This window comes from Gadus macrocephalus, chromosome 14 (genome assembly GCF_031168955.1).
Source record: "Gadus macrocephalus chromosome 14, ASM3116895v1".
In the NCBI taxonomy this organism is placed as follows: domain Eukaryota; kingdom Metazoa; phylum Chordata; class Actinopteri; order Gadiformes; family Gadidae; genus Gadus; species Gadus macrocephalus.
The window spans coordinates 832845-849618 of NC_082395.1; the positions used below are offsets into that span (position 1 = coordinate 832845).

At 45.8% G+C, this 16774-nt stretch overlaps 1 protein-coding gene across 2 annotated transcripts in view; it reads left to right on the forward strand.

Moving 5' to 3' along the window:
• The first annotated feature begins 3614 nt into the window (after positions 1-3614).
• The window catches only part of luzp2 (leucine zipper protein 2), a 113883-nt gene continuing 100723 nt past the window's right edge, over positions 3615-16774 (forward strand). Inside the window, exon 1 of one of the 2 annotated variants that reach the window (XM_060071287.1) lies at positions 3615-3987. In XM_060071287.1, the coding sequence (XP_059927270.1) occupies positions 3923-3987 (65 nt within the window). In that variant the 5' untranslated portion in view covers positions 3615-3922. The remainder of the gene's footprint in view (positions 3988-16774) is intronic. The other variant, XM_060071286.1, reaches the window with a different exon arrangement.

Genomic DNA, 16774 nt, shown 5'->3' on the forward strand with positions numbered 1-16774 from the left:
ATTATTACAAATAAATGTCCTCCATGCATTTTAAATTTGGCCTAATTGGAAGAGAAAAGGTTTCAGATGACTTCTACCCAACAGCTCATTCTTTCTAATATATGCATAAGCAAATGCAGAGAACTCTGAAAGAAATGATTCTGTTTTCTGCAAATGCAAGTAAACCTTGAATAAAACCTTGCATCTCTAAATGAGCCTCCCAACCAGCACAGACCTCTTGGCTGGAGCAGCAGTGTGATTAGAAATGCATTTGGGAGGAATTGCTGCACTTGTTCAAAATAAATCCCATATAGCGTGTGTTAGCAGCTATAGGCCACGCTCTCCATGGCCACGCCTTCCTCATGGCCACGCCCTCCTCATGGGCCACGCCCTCATCATGGCCACGCCCTCCTTCTCCTGAAGATCATCCATTCACCTCCGTTCCATTCATGCTCACCGTTCAGCTGCCTGTTGAATCTCTTTACGATAATAACGTTTATGTTGTTTCTACAGTTACTCTGTGTTACGCTATGGTCAAATCATTAGGCACATGGAATACCATTTATATTCATAATTCTATCACAAAAAAAAGAAAGATGTGTTCAGAATCCGGGTGTGCAGTTGTTGAGGTGTTTACCGAAGCCCCGCCCCCTCTACCTCCTTCTAAGATTGATTGATTGATTGATGATTGATTGAATGATTAATACTTTAATAATCCCACGAACTCCAGATATACATACACAAATATTAAGAATAAAATATACCATAAAATATAATATGTAATATTATATATATTATTATTATCTATAGATAAAATATAAATATATATAAAAGATAAAAGATACAAACCTAAGAAATACAAATATACAAACAACAAAAATTTAAGGACAATATAAATATATCTATATACATATAACACTATATACATATATATATATATACACACATACATATATATATATAAGGACACGCAGGGCGAGTTCCAATTGATACACGCAATGAATTTCATTATGAAGCGCTTTGTCAGGTTATATAGATGCTAGGCGTTCATTTATACGCACTGGCTTTTTTCCTGAGTATCTGCATAATTTATATGTATTTTACATACCACATTCAGAATGGTGTTCTGCCTTTGCTTTCATTTATATGCATTTGCTGAATGGTATGAAAATGTGATTGCATGCCACTACTGCATGTCATCATCCCCAGCAGTGGGGGTGTTTCTCTGAACACTTCCAGTTCGTCCTCCTGATGCATAAAGTGTGTGGAGAAAGTGGGGCTTTAGAGCCTTAGAGAAGCAGGTTGTTCGCTATAAAGGTTTACAGATCCCTCTCTGAGACTGGATCGGCTCCTGCTTTACTACAGCAAGACTTTAAATAAATGTATGTAAGGTACTGTAATAACCTTCCTGCTTACGAAACCTTATGCTGACGAAGGCGCCTCAGTGTTTACATTCGGTCTGTTAAGATTTTAATTCTTAATTCTAGAATATGAAGATAGACTGAGGCGGACGTGGTTCTGCTCTCTGCAGAGACCGGCTGAACTACTGAGGAGCATCCAGGAAACAAACAGGCAGAATTTTAATCCTAATTAACTGGTCTGACAGAGCCTTCTCGCCACAGATCGCTCTCTGGGCCAACAACTTACTCACAAAATTTAAATTTTTAAACACACACACACACACACACACACACATACATACATACATACATACATACATACATACATACATACATATATATATATATATATATATATATATATATATATATATATATATATTAGATGTATAAATGAGGTAGTGAGCTAAGAGTGTAAAATGAGAGGGATGTGTTGAATGCGAAGTGGATGTGAAGAGGTTGGCAGATTAGCAGCAGCAGCCTGCCATCAGAGATAATACCTGAGAGCTAACACAACATGAACAACACTCTGCTCCCAGCTGAGTTCACCTGATCCACAGTCCCTGAAGAGACGCTTTCTCCTACAGATACTGAGATATCCAGTGGACCCAAGTGTTCACTGCATTCATTGATAACATGGAAGGTAACCTAACTGAATTGAAGCCATTTTCTGTGTACACTGATGTGAGGTCTGTCATTATTGATAGCACAACATTATAGAAACAAATTTTAGTTAAATCAATGATGTGATCAGATCCTACCAAATCCACATGTATGTGAATAAAAGGTGCAGGCCGGTATCTACAAAGACAGCGTTGTGCTCAGTGATGAACCCAGGGTTTAGTCGCCTATTCATCAGGAACAAGTGCTTTCTGATTTGGAGCATCTTTAAACGGAGAACGTGTCCAGAAAACAGAGGTCGGAAGGAGCCAAAGCAACGCGCGTCCCGGCAGTGATCAGGCCCTGAAGCCAGAGGGGCCAGGGGGTGGGCTGGGGGGTCCCGGCAGTGATCAGGCCCTGAAGCCAGAGGGGCCAGGGGGTGGGCTGGGGGGTCCCGGCAGTGATCAGGCCCTGAAGCCAGAGGGGTGTGGGTGGGCTGGGGCGTCCCGGCAGTGATCAGGCCCTGAAGCCAGAGGGGCCAGGGGGTGGGCTGGGGGGTCCCGGCAGTGATCAGGCCCTGAAGCCAGAGGGGCCAGGGGGTGGGCTGGGGGGTCCCGGCAGTGATCAGGCCCTGAAGCCAGAGGGGTGTGTGCCGGCTGGGGCGTCCCGGCTGTCGGCAGCCTGCTGGTGGACTGATGATTCTTTAACCTGTGGCGACTCAAAGCTCTTTTCAATTAGTCCTCCCTGTCGCCCACTGCCAGCCATCATGAGGATGAGGGGGAATGTGATGGAGGGCACTGGGATTAATGGGGATTAGAGCAGGCTCTGTCCTCAGGACGCGGTCCGGGGGACAGACGGGCCGACTCATTACCCACGGGTCGGCAGCCGTCATGTGACTGGACTGGCTGAATCCCGAAGGAATCCAGCGTTCAGTGGAAACACCATTATCCGCACAATAATACTGTACTACTACAGATGAGCTTTGAATGTATACCCATACAATCTGCGTCTCAAGCCCCCAGACAGACCATTCAAAATAATTCCACACAAACCTGAAATAACAAGGCATTTTATAGGTGGAAGTCGACCTCTCTCCTTCAGCCTCTCTGCGGCCCTCGGATCAGACTCCATACGTCCTGTTTGGGTTTCAGGGGCTGAAGCCGAACTGTTATCAATAACACAGAAGGTTAGTAAGGCATCATGTTTCAGCCTCTACTGCGCTATAATGGACGACCCGGGAGGCTCCCTCCCCGCCTCTAGTCGAGGCTGTGTTCCCCGCCTCTAGTCGAGGCTGTGTTCCCCGCCTCTAGTCGAGGCTGTGTTCCCCGCCTCTAGTCGAGGCTGTGTTCCCCGTCTCTAGTCGAGGCTCCCTCCCCGCCTCTAGTCGAGGCTGTGTTCCCCGCCTCTAGTCGAGGCTGTGTTCCCCGCCTCTAGTCGAGGCTGTGTTCCCCGCCTCGAGGCTTCCTCCCTGCCTCCTGAGTCCTGACCCGCCCCTCCGGATCTTCCCCCCCCCCTCTTTGGACCCGCCCCTCTCCTCCGGACCCGCCCCACCCATCCGGACCCGACCCTCCAGACCCTCCGGCCCCGCCCCTCCCTCTCCTCAGCATCAGCGAGTCGCGCGCGTTCCTGTTATTTAAAGCCGAGCTCCACCCGCTCGCGCCTCCACTCTGGGCTGCGTCTGTCTGCACGAGGACCTAGCGCGGGAGCGAGGACACTAAAACAGAGCTAGAAGACAGCAAGGGAGCGAGAGAGAGAGAGAGAGAGAGAGAGAGAGAGAGAGAGAGAGAGAGAGAGAGAGAGAGAGAGAGAGAGAGAGAGAGAGAGAGAGAGAGAGAGAGAGAGAGAGAGAGAGAGAGAGAGAGAGAGAGAGAGGGGGAGGAAAAGGAAGGCGCGCGCGGAGGAAGCAGCCAGTGCCACGGGAGGAGGACCGCGAGAGGACCGATATGAGATTCATCATCCAGGCGATCTCCCTGCTGCTCCTCTGTCCGGGTCCGAGCTCCAGCGCGAGGTGAGTCCGTCACTCAGCGGGAGGCTGTCCGTCACTCGGGGAAAGTCGGTCTGAACCGGCCGGTGCGGAGGGAGGAGGTTCAATGCGGTCATTGATCTGAACCACTTCTCTCTATCCGGTGAATGAAAGGTCCTGATTTGTGTTCTAGAGATAGAGAGTGTGTTTGGGGTTGGCGGCAGACTGAGGAGACCTTTATGTGGAGGTCCTGAGTTACGAGAGAGCTGAGGAACGGGTCCTCTGTGAGGAGGCTGGTGGACCGCAGCGTCCTGACGCACGGAGGGCTCGTCCGTAGAGTTTGGTGTCTGAGAGGAACAAGTTGAAGAGAGGGAGAAGAGAGAAGGCTGAGGTGACATGTCGTGATAAAGAAGCAGAAGTGGTGAAGATCTCCGATGAGACAGACAGATGGACAGAGGAGGGACGGATGGCTGGACGGGAGTAGAGGAGGTTCTGACGGTTCGGTATTGATTCGGTTATCCGGCTCCGTCTGCTCCCCTCGGTGCGTTTGCGCCATAGTCTTCATCTCAGTCTGAGGAAGATGTACGGACACTTGGACCCGGTATGAGCGGGCGGTGTGCACTCGTTCAGTGACAGCTCTGCGTCCTGAGTCCTAGTCCATGCCCAGGTCCTAGTCCAGGTCCTGGTCCTGGTCCAGGTCCCTGTTCTAGTCCTCCTGCTGTCTGGCGGGTGAACCACCTCTCCTCACGACGCAAAGCTTCATTGAGAAACAATGCATCATAGGCTGAGGATATAAAGTAGCTTCTGTGGATGCCAACAGAAGCACACAACATGCTGTAGTGCCGTAGCCTACATAGAACAGACGTGTGTACTGTTGCAGTATGGATGAATCTGTCTCTGTTGTTGTTTACTTCTGACCCCTCTTCCAGATGACATTGTAGTATGCATCATGCCATTAGGGGCACCTTGATGTGCTAACCACAGTTGTCTTCTCCCTCCTAGCCTACAGGCCTACCGTCGTAATCAAGTCTCTCTGAGGTTATTGTTCTATTAATAAGCCATTAATATGTCTGTGCATAGATAATGAACTGTGTGATGTAAATGTCTCAGTGATCATTCGTTATTTGATCTCTTGGTTGAGGTTTAATTCGCTCCATCCTTGGCACACTTTCTGAGTGACCTTTTGGAAGCTAATGAGGGTGAGTAAAGTTATGTGTTATCTGGGAACTCAGAAGATATTGTATGTGGAGTTACGAAATGGTGTGACATGTATTTCTGATGACAATATAGACTATTTATATAGACTACTAATTACTCAATCCTTAAAGATGACATACTTTAAAAGCCCTAAACTAGATAATATTAACAGAACAGTGTTCTATTTACTGTGCTTAGCGGCACATTTACACTCGCATCTATTCCATAAATACATTAGCATGGATAGCCTTACTAGTATCGGGATCTTTTCATCACGCCATATTGCACAAAGTACATAACATACTATTATTAGTGTATTATGTATTGGAAGTATTTTATTGGAAAAGCTTTGATCAGTTTACTCACATTAACATATTAGTAACAACTCATTAGAACCTGATTAAAGGAGAATCTCAGGAACCAAATTGTACAGGAAAGATGTGTCATTAATTGATTAGCAGATTCCAGGCTGCGTGCAGCCATGGCTGGCCCCTTCTCTGCCAGATCAATTGGTACTTGGCTGGAACAAAAGTGATCATTGACAAGCATCCCTTGGGAGAAGAGGTTGGCTAATGGCCGAGAGCTATGCTGGTGAGACTCTCTCCTGAGTGTGCCTAAACATTCACAACCCAAACTGCTCCTTCTTCCCTCTGCTCTCAGAGATTCCCTTTAAGTGAATTTCTTGAAATTTCATTCCTGACACGTACTTTGATGTTTTGTTTTTTTCTCCCCGGTAGACTCCTGTAAGAACAGGGGAGTCTTGTGGGTTCTCAGCCACATTAAATATTAAGGTGTGAGTTGGATAGCAATTAAACCCTACAGAGACGTGGGGATGATGCTGCTGGTACCAGGAGCGGCGAGAGGCAGCTGAACTGTAATGCTGAACATCTGCTGTGTGGATTAGCACCTCGCATCTTAAGGACACTCTCTGCTTGGTGACACTGAGGAAGGTGTTTCATCAGACGCACTAATTAACAGCAGAGCTGCTGTGCGGTCATTAGAACAGAAACAGCATATTATTAGCCAAGTGTGATGGGTATCTCACTGAGCTTTTGTTAAAAAAAAAGCCCATGAACAGTGTACGATTCCTTTGTTTTCATACGAGGAGATAACTTGTGCAGATAAGAACAATGTGTTTTATAACCATGATGAAACCTCCCTGTCCTCTGGTGGCTGCTCTGTAAACACGCCTTCCATAATTATTTACATCCAATCAATATTCTCTTACACCAGGCGATCCGTTAATTCAGTTGAGATGCACATCTCTAGGGAACTGTTGTACTCCAACAAACAGTACTAACTTAAGATAGATGTGTGCAGACCTCATGCCAAAGCCTGCACTTTATAGTCGATGAATGGACGTTCAGATGTCTTTAAAGAACGTTGAAGGAATAGATTACAGGGGGAGAGGGTGAGTGGCGCCCCGCGGCCCGGGGGGGGGGCATTTATGTATTGATAGAGCGAGGGGGAGCTGGGGGGGGGGGGGGGGGTCGTCTATCGACTACATGAAAGCAATCTGCCTCTTTGGGTAGATTTGTTTGGATAGCCATTTTAAGAAGTATTGCTTACCTAAGTACATTTGAAGTTTACTGCTTGCTTGGATTCCGTTTTTTTTCTTCTTCTGGAAGGTAGAGAGTGGAGGGCTGCCAGAGAGCCTTGCCCCCCCTGGCCTATTGACGGAGGGGCTCTCATTGTCTCGTGAAGCGATCATTTAGATGGGAGGCGTTGCAGCAGTGTGGCATCATGCTGCCATCGCTGAATCTGACTGGAAGGATGGAGATGATGTGAATCATTTTGAAGCATTGGACTGTCGTGGCTCACCTTACCCAGCCCCCCCCCCCCCCCCACCAGAGGGCATTTATTTAAAGACGATGGCCTTCTGCACATCACCATGCCGCCCATCAACTCCCCTGCAGAGATAGTATCAGAGACCCCAATGGGAGGCGGGGCTTGTGCCCTGTTTGAGAGAAAATGTCAATCATGCTTCTGGCGGCTGTCCTCCAAGCGAACCAGACGGTGGACTTTAATTGGACGGCAGAGGACTGGGTGTAATGGGCGTGCCCCTGGCCGCAGCAGGCCGGGTGACAGTAATAGAGTGGGCTCCACCAACACGACCTCAGCCCCAGCACAAGTAATTAAGAGGAAGCCCCCCTCTGCGCCGACTGAACGGGGGGGGCGGTCCGAGGCCGCGTGTGGAGGGCCGTGTTCAACACCCAGAGTCTCCTCGTCAGAGAGATAGCCATGCCTGGTCCCAGCCACCTCCGGGCGTACCTATATTCATTAATGCTATGATATCCAGGTGTTATATCTGTGTGGGATTAAACGCCGTAAAGCTTGTTCCTAGAAAGAATACCAGGAATACCATATATATATATATATATATATATATATATATATATATATATATATATATATATTTCCCTTTACCCTCCTTCCTCACCCGGCACCGTGTTCCTCCTCTATGAACACGGCTACCAACTGCCAAGCTTTAAAAGCATGCCATTATGTCATTGGTGTTAAAAATACTAACCACTTCAGGTACTATAGCATCTGTGTGGGATTACAGCTTGTTCTCAGCAACAAAGAGAACACCAAGTCGTTATGTCTTCTGCAACATCCAATCATACATACCGGTATATTTAAAAATATTTGTATGTATATATATATTTGTATGTTCCTCACAGTGCCGGGTGAGGAAGGAGACACCAGTGAACTGGTGTCTCCTTCCTCACAGTGCTGGGTGAGGAAGGAAACACCAGTGAACTGGTGTGAAGGGCAAAGGGGAGGAGAGACGAGCCATTGTGAAAATAGAGGAAGGCTGATTGAGTGCTGAGAACTGGCCTCCACTGAGGCTGTTTGTTGAGCGTCCTCCAGCTCTCTGTGGTCACTGAGGCTGTTTGGGGAGCGTCCTCTACCCTCCAGCTCTCTGTGGTCACTGAGGCTGTTTGGGGAGCGTCCTCTACCCTCCAGCTCTCTGTGGTCACTGTGGCTGTTTGGGGAGCGTCCTCCAGCTCTCTGTGGTCACTGAGGCTGTTTGGGGAGCGTCCTCTACCCTCCAGCTCTCTGTGGTCACTGAGGCTGTTTGGGGAGCGTCCTCTACCCTCCAGCTCTCTGTGGTCACTGAGGCTGTTTGGGGAGCGTCCTCTACCCTCCAGCTCTCTGTGGTCACTGAGGCTGTTTGGGGAGCGTCCTCTACCCTCCAGCTCTCTGTGGTCACTGAGGCTGTTTGGGGAGCGTCCTCTACCCTCCAGCTCTCTGTGGTCACTGAGGCTGTTTGGGGAGCGTCCTCTACCCTCCAGCTCTCTGTGGTCACTGAGGCTGTTTGGGGAGCGTCCTCTACCCTCCAGCTCTCTGTAGTCACTGAGGCTGTTTGGGGAGCGTCCTCTACCCTCCAGCTCTCTGTAGTCACTGAGGCTGTTTGGGGAGCGTCCTCTACCCTCCAGCTCTCTGTAGTCACTGAGGCTGTTTGGGGAGCGTCCTCCAGCTCTCTGTGGTCACTGCAGCGGGCCACTGAACACACTGGACCAGCCTTCCTGGGGGGGGGGGGGGGGGGTGAAGCGAGATAACGGGCTTTGCAAGGTAACTTTAGGTCTGCCCGGGGCTCAGAGGGCCACGGAGATGTCTGCTGACATCGCCGTAGCGACGGGTTAAAGCTAAGCTGCTGCAGGTAACGTTGAGTCTAACATATTAACACATCTCATTTTACTGAACACAGCCCCATCAATAAACCTTCTTGGAAAACACACTGCGGTTCGGTGTGTGTGTGTTTGTGTGTGCATGCATGCTTGCCCGTGTGTGTGTTGGGTGATATCGTCTTGTGTTTATAACTTATAGATCCAGGGCATAACTAGAGCCCAATTATTAGACTGAACAAATTAAAGACTGCTGCAAGGAATGTAAAAAATAAAATAAAGTTGTTCATATCAGGTATTTCCTATAAAAATGAACTCATAAAAATAGAGAAATGGAAATCCAAGTGGGATGTGCCTTTTTTATGATGAGATTCTACATCACAGAAAGGTCACAGAGCCAGCTGTAAGAGACAAATCGCTGTGTTTTGTTATCGTTAATATCGCTAACCCTTTCTCCCCTTGGTTGAATTATGGAAACTATATATTAGCTTTTTTCTCAGAAATAAATACATTTTGTGCACTTGCATATACCAGGGTAAATAGCGTATTGTTGCAAAGTAACGTTTTCTCACATAATTAATCCAAATATCAAACATAGGGAAACATTTAAACACATTTTGTTTGTCGTCTCCTGACTCCTTAATTTCTCTGCGGTACCAATCGAACTATTTAACAAACCACGCTCAAAGTGGAATTCAACTTTTCTTCCTGGGACTATTGTCAGTATCAGACCAATAAATATACTTTAGCAGTTTAGCAGTAGGCTTCTATAAATCCTGAAGCAAATATATTGCGTCAAAATATTATTGTAAATTACTATTGACTATTGGATTGTTAGACTTTCTGTCGATTTTTCATCTGTGTTCCCTATCGACCAAAAGTTCCCACTGCGGAACGCTCCTCTATTGATCATAACCGCGTCGTGCTATGAAGGGTTTTCTGACACGCAGCCTTCATGACTACAAAGACATATTATGAGTTTCCTCTGCACAGTCTTTTAGTTTTTCTTTGAAGTACAATCTGATCATTAGAGGGTAAATCTGAACGCCATCCTCATTCTAAGAGTGAAATTACATCAAACCTCTGGTGTTGTTACAGCTAGAATATAACACAGAGAAGTCTAACTTGCTTTGTACAATTAAAACCTGTTCTTTTAAAAGTTTTTCCACCAAATTCTGCAATTATGCAGACAGGGCTGGCGGGCGAAGGCTCACAGCACCGTGATCAAGACGCAAAGGCTGCTTTAGAAGCACATGTTGTTACCGTGGCAACGTGGCAGTGCAGCGCCGCGGCCGTTCAGCCCCCACTGGCAGGTCTGGGCGCTGAGGACACAGAGCTTGTGTGGAACAGAAATATGCAATCATTGGAATCAGATTATAAAATATGTCTCAATACAATTTATACGTATGTATATTTCAACAACAATTTAAACGCTACCAATTATGGCGGCATATTAATTTACTTTTTTTACCGTGTATAAAATAGAATGGATGTACCTTGTTCACACATGTAAACAAGCGGTTACATGTGTGATTCTCCCTCCAAGAGTCCACTTTGTGTTGTGGGGACCTAGCCGTTAGCATAGCATGTAGCACGTAGCGTGTGTGTTAACGGAACATGCTTACGTCACGCAGTTTGATGCTACTGTTGCACCTGCACTTTCACTAATAGATACTAATACTGTATGTCCATCCATGGGTGGGACAATGAGCGGGGCTGGGTAGCACGGGAACTCTTCATGTTCATAGATCGCCACATGCCACCAAATAAGATATCCAAACCCCAGTCCCTTTTTTTGTAATTCTTCCCAACGGCTCATTGATTAGGTTGAATAGTAACTGCCTTGCTCAAAGGTTTTTCACCAGCAGTCATGAACAGAAGTGACTCCATGTTTGTTCGCTGGTCTCAGCATCTCCAGCGATACTTACTTCTCCTCTATCGGTCGACCACGCTCCCTTCATCTGCTCTTTGTTTGGTCCTCTTTCTGTTAATAATCCATAATTAGTAAACTATGGATTGTATCAAAGTGCTCTGAGGCATTATTCCCGAATTATTCCAGAGATCAGACACTGTGGAGGCATCGGTTTAGACATGTAAAAAGAGGATTATCATTAATAATACAAGACAAACCACTCAGATGAAATAAGTAAGAGGAAAAGGAGATTGAAGATCAGGTTAGCTGTCAATCCACTCTGCACCCTCCCTGTGGAAACGGCACTTTGAACCTCAGCCTACATAAACCCCTGGTTGGTTTGGGAGTCATTGACGTTCTTACTGGTTAACACTTTGACCAGGTTGGTTTGGGAGTTATTGACGTTCTTAGTGGTTAACACTTTGACCAGGTTGGTTTGGGAGTCATTGACGTTCTTAGTGGTTAACACTTTGACCAGGTTGGTTTGGGAGTTATTGACGTTCTTAGTGGTTAACACTTTGACCAGGTTGGTCAGTCCTCAGAGACTGAAGCAGCAGCCAGGGGCCTCATCTGGAAAACATCTGAATGAATGATCACCAACACAACGCTTTATCAACTACTTTATTGTAGTTTAACGACTTCCATAATAAGAGTTATATCTATTGTTGGCTGGATGTATAATGCTGACTTGTTTACTAGTCAAACACAGTATTGGTGATGGCCTTTTTTTATTACTTAAAAATACCAAAGACATAAAATAGTACTCTGCAAAACACAGCCCATATAGTAAATGAGTTGTGGGCTGCATCCTTATCTTACTAATTCAACTTTATTGGTTCCTTTGTTTCATATGAACTGGGTTTGAATCTAGTTTCGTCTAGTTCTATTCTTCCCATTCCGTTGGAATGTGGGAGTTGTTGACAGTGCGTGTTTGAGGGATACAGTAAGAGGGGTCTTGCCATTTCTAACAACACCATTGTAGCACAGAGATGTACAATTCATTTATATTCAAGATGTTAACATTAGATTTGTAAATGTCAAACTCTGAATTGTGGCAATAACAAACGTGCATACAAAACAACCAGCATTGGTTTCATGAAAGAGACGGAATATGAAAAATGTGAAATTGGGGTCAAAAGATCTTGAAAAGGTATGAAAAACTGATTTCCTTTGCAACATTAACACCGCCGTTGTTTCTCCACCGTTCCGCTCAGTATGCCCTACATCACACACAAACCTCTGCTGTTTCATTCCTCAAGAAACATAATATCTCCGTCTTTTTCCGAAGGCTACATAAATCTGAATCCTTTATCAGCCGCACACCTTGTTGGAGACACCCCGCCTGCTTCTGTTATTTTTATCTAATCATTTCCTGAGTAGATTCAGCTGTCAGGAACCATCTTGGCTGACAAGAGCTGGTTCCACCTGAGTGGCTCAGCGTGGCCATGTTGGCGTGTTTAGCCATGACACCTGACTGATGAGTGTGTGGCTCCGTGTGTACGGACGAGGAAATGAAGAATGTTCCCGCTGACATGAACGATATGATGTAAATGTACCATTCAATGCATCGCATCCAGGCTCGTGTTGTGAATGGGCTGAACCTGGCGATGAACCCAGAGATGAAACGTTGAGGTCTGGATCCAAACCGAGGATACAGAACATTGAACCGCCGTGGATTCTGAGGAGGCACACATGCTGTTTGCAACATAATGGGTTACGTTGACTTTGTTACGCACCCGACCATGATATCTGCCATTATTGATCCCTAACCAGATCTATAGCTATACCGATAGATAATTACCATTAGCAGCTTAGTTATTTGGCTATAATTCATCTTGGTCCTTTCTTTTCCATTTCAGCCCTTAAAAATTGGAATCGTCATTCTCAGATTTATCCGCTTCCTGCAGCAAAGACAAAATGAACGGAGGAAATCATTTCTACAGGACATCTCCCCCTTTGTGTGTGCGGGTGGGTCTGTGTGCACGTGTGGGGCGTGCATGTGGGCAGTGAACCCAGAGCTGGCCGTGGAGCGAGGGTGTTATGTTGCTGAAGTCCACCTCTCCGTTCGCCTGTCTGTCCGACGTCTTGCTTGGCTGAGCTCCACACGGGGACGGTGTTGACAAAGTGACAGGAGGGAGCACACTCCAGTGAATGTCAATTTGGCTGCCGGGGCGCTGCCTCCTGGAGCCAGACACTCCGCATGCTAAACCAGGAGCCGAGCTGGGGGGGAGAAGACAATGCAGGCAATCCACAGCATCGCACGCGCACACACGCACACACACTCACACACACACGTGCAGCTCCTGACACATTCTGCAGGTAAACAGTGACGTAAACGGCAGATGGACACATATGCACTAAATACATTACATACACAAACACATAAACACACACACCATACACAGTCAACAGCACAAAGCGGTACACACCAGCAGAATGGAAATAGCATTCCACTGCCGTCTCCCTATCGCAGGATGACACAGTGTTTATTCCTGGGGCTCGGCCTGCTCCCCTCGGCCGACCGTCCTGCGTTGACTCGTGGATCACGGATGCTTTTTAACGTTCCTCTCCTCGTTTAATCGCACAAACGAGGAGATCACGTTAGTAATGACGTGATGAACTCATCTCTCTGATCCTCAGATGATAATACTGGAGGATAAATGTATACCAAAAATACAAACAGTAGAAGTGATACAGGAGTTTGTATATGTGTAAGACGTCAGGTTGTTTTATTTAAAGTCACATTTTAAGACAAATGATGTAATTTATCACGCCCTTTGAACCCTTTCATTGTGAGTTTTAATGAAATTCCTAAACCTAATAGTCGACACCTAACAGTCATTTTTCGTACTCATGGTATGACCAGTAATAAAGTTTAATGAACAACCGAACACAAACAGAGACCAGCCGATGCTCACGGTGCAGTACTGAGTCGCGTTTCCCGGCGGCAGGCTCCCAATAGGTCCTCATTCCCTGGCTCAGGAGGAAAGACCTGGATGTGTTTGGAGAGCGACGGCATGCTTGGAGCAGTCAATAAGCAAGACATTTATGAAAGAGCAGCGGCGTTCTGCGTCTCCGATGGAGCAGCTCTGCGTGTGACCTTGTCAATGCCTCTTTCTCCGCCGACAAAGGCTCTCGGGTGTGTCCGGCACCATGGGGGTTCCTTACAGCACCATGGGGTACCTTACAGCACCATGGGGGTACCTTACAGCACCATGGGAGTCATTACAGAACCATGGGGGTACCTTACAGTACCATCGGGGTACTGTACACTCCATGGGGTACTTCACAATTTCATGAAAGACTTTCCGATGCCTTTGAAGACCGATTTATTTAATAAATTAGATATTTTACGAAAACAGATACTAACCGAGTCTGACTGATTACTATATGTAAAAGTAGGATGTCTTTCTCCAAGTCTAAAGCAAGCCATCTGAATTAATTTTACACATTTATGGAGGAAATTAATCTATAAGATTAAACGATAAAATTATTCTAAAAATAATTGAATAAAGAATCATTATAATAAAAGTTAATCAATCAAAAAAATATCCTCAGTGGCAGCCGTAGTTTTAAGTTGCTGCAGCAGCGCTATCACCGACAGCGCGCCAATCGCCTAAAGCTCACGATGCTAATATGAACTCCTCAATCGTTATGGCTAACGTTCTTCAGGTGTTGTTCTTATCCTCCGGGTCCAAGCTGCCTGCCGCGGTGATCGCCTCAGCAGACTGCAGACCAGTGAACTCCAAGTGTCAAACAATCATTGATGGCTTCCAATGGAAACCCAACCTGTAAAGGTAGTTAGAGCTTTCTCTACACGTCTTTCCACACGGCTTCCCTCCCTCTTCCTGTCCAACACATGTTCAGTAGTTTCTGATTTCCACGTGTCTCTGAGAAGGACCAGGGTTCAGTGGTGAAGGTTCTTCCTACATGAGCGTCTGGGATCGGTCAGGATGGCACGTGTTGGAGATGTTGGGTCTTGTTCTGTGTTTAACTGAACGGGAGGCTTGGAACAGGAGGTGTGGAGCCGTGCTGGAGGTCAGAGCGCCGTGCGCGGGTTAATCACGGTCTCCACATGCGTCCGTCTGAGACCCCCTTAACACGCTACCGCTCTCTGCAGATCTTTAAGTCTCTCCTCAATGTTTCTCAACAAGTTAAAATGTATGTCCAAGTCACGCATTTCTCACAGGAAAAACAAATTGAGTCCTTTGCTTCCAATCATGACGTTTATTCTAGCTGTATTAGTCATCTTGGGTCTAATCCGTGGCTCAACATAGATGTTTCTGCTGTAGATCAAAGCTCTAATGAACTGCTGTTGTGTGACCTGTACTCAGCACTCAGCCACGGCACAGACCTCTTCCAGACACAATAATTGTTTTTAATTAGCTGAACATTTCCGAGGTTAGAATGCAATTTTTGTTACTGAGACTCCATTGATTGAAATTTAATTTTGTGCAATCATTTCCTTCTGTGTTTTCTTGTATTCAGTGAGCTTGATTGTTTGTTTACTTGGACTGTGGCCCACGAACACCAACCAGACGTCTTCCCTTTCAGCTGATTGACAGCCAGACCTCTTGGCCTTGTGTACGCAGGATCCTCGTTTGACTTTGCAGTGTCTCAAGTTTTCACGTTCAGTCGATCTTTGAGTTTCAATCAATCAACTTGATTAGTTGATTTGAATATCTGTCAGGCACGGTGTACAAAAGGCATTAGTCTCGATGAGAGGATATGCATTGTAGCGTATTACAGCATCTAGCTCATTTCCATACACAGTCCCACTGTTTAGTAATGATGGAAGCACTCACAAGTGCTGCTCTGTTACTGCCAAGTTAAATTCCTTTGTGCCAAGTCTAGCACCTCACACTTTTGGTCTTGGAAGTGTTACTTTCTTCACTGGAGAACTCTCCTTTTAGACACAGGACTCTGCGTTACACCCTCACAGGCAGCAGCAACAGTGAGCCTGGTCACTTGTGCCACTGAGGACAAAGATATCGTTGGTTCTCGGATGAACAATCATGAATAAATGTAATTTATTGCATCCATTTTTATTTGTGTGATTGTGTCGTATCAACATCTTTCTACCCCCTTGTGTATGGTACTGGAGTGACCTACACATTCACCTCTTCAACTCTCCACTTACTCTAGCTAGAGGCAGACCTCATGATCTCTTCTGCGCTCATGGAGATAATTTCTGCTTCCACGACATCCCCTGCAGGACAATTTAAACTTTAAGTTCAACTGATATCTAATTGTGAATAAACCGAGACTGGAAGACCATCAACTTATGATGGCTGCTTATTCTATGCTATCAAAATACCAGACCTGTCGTATCTGCAATGTGCTCACAACGGTGTTATTCATTTATCCTAGTAAAGCCATTTCATCTGCCTTTATCTAATAGACCATTCTTCTCACTAGGTTTCTGGTTCCACCCGGTTCTAGAAGAACCGTGGTTCCCTTTAAATAACGCGGAGACATTGGGAGCTCCGCGCCTGATGATTCATTCCCCTTTCTCGCCTTCCTCTCTTGATTTCAGAGATTTTGAGATTGTGCATAGTTTTATATTTTGGTGATGCATCCTCCATAAAGCTCCAAACATGTCCCTTACCTCTGCATCTGTAATACTGGCTCTAGCAAACTCATTTGCTGCATTATTTTGACTTGTATTGAAAATGCAATAATTTTCATCTCTCAGATGGACAGTGTGACATACTGCTAAGTTATCACGATTTCAGGTTTTGTTGTCATGGAGAATTTGGTATACTGGGAGTTGAGGGTTTTCTCAAAACTAAAGCACCTGTACCACTTATATATATCCTCATGATATTATTTGATACCCATACTACTACTAAATATAATATACCTTACCTGATACATTTTTTACTTTATTCACAAGATATCACGAGATTCCAAAATGTTTTGGTCTTTCAGCGAATCTCTATTCTATCTGATCATTCTCAATGCCATTCATTTCCAATACTGCGTTTTAATGGTCCCTTTTCACGGCTTCCGATGCTTTAATCCAATCGAGTTAAACATTCCTCTGAGGCACTTTATTGTTCTGGGAGTAATATATAAATTATACGTTCAA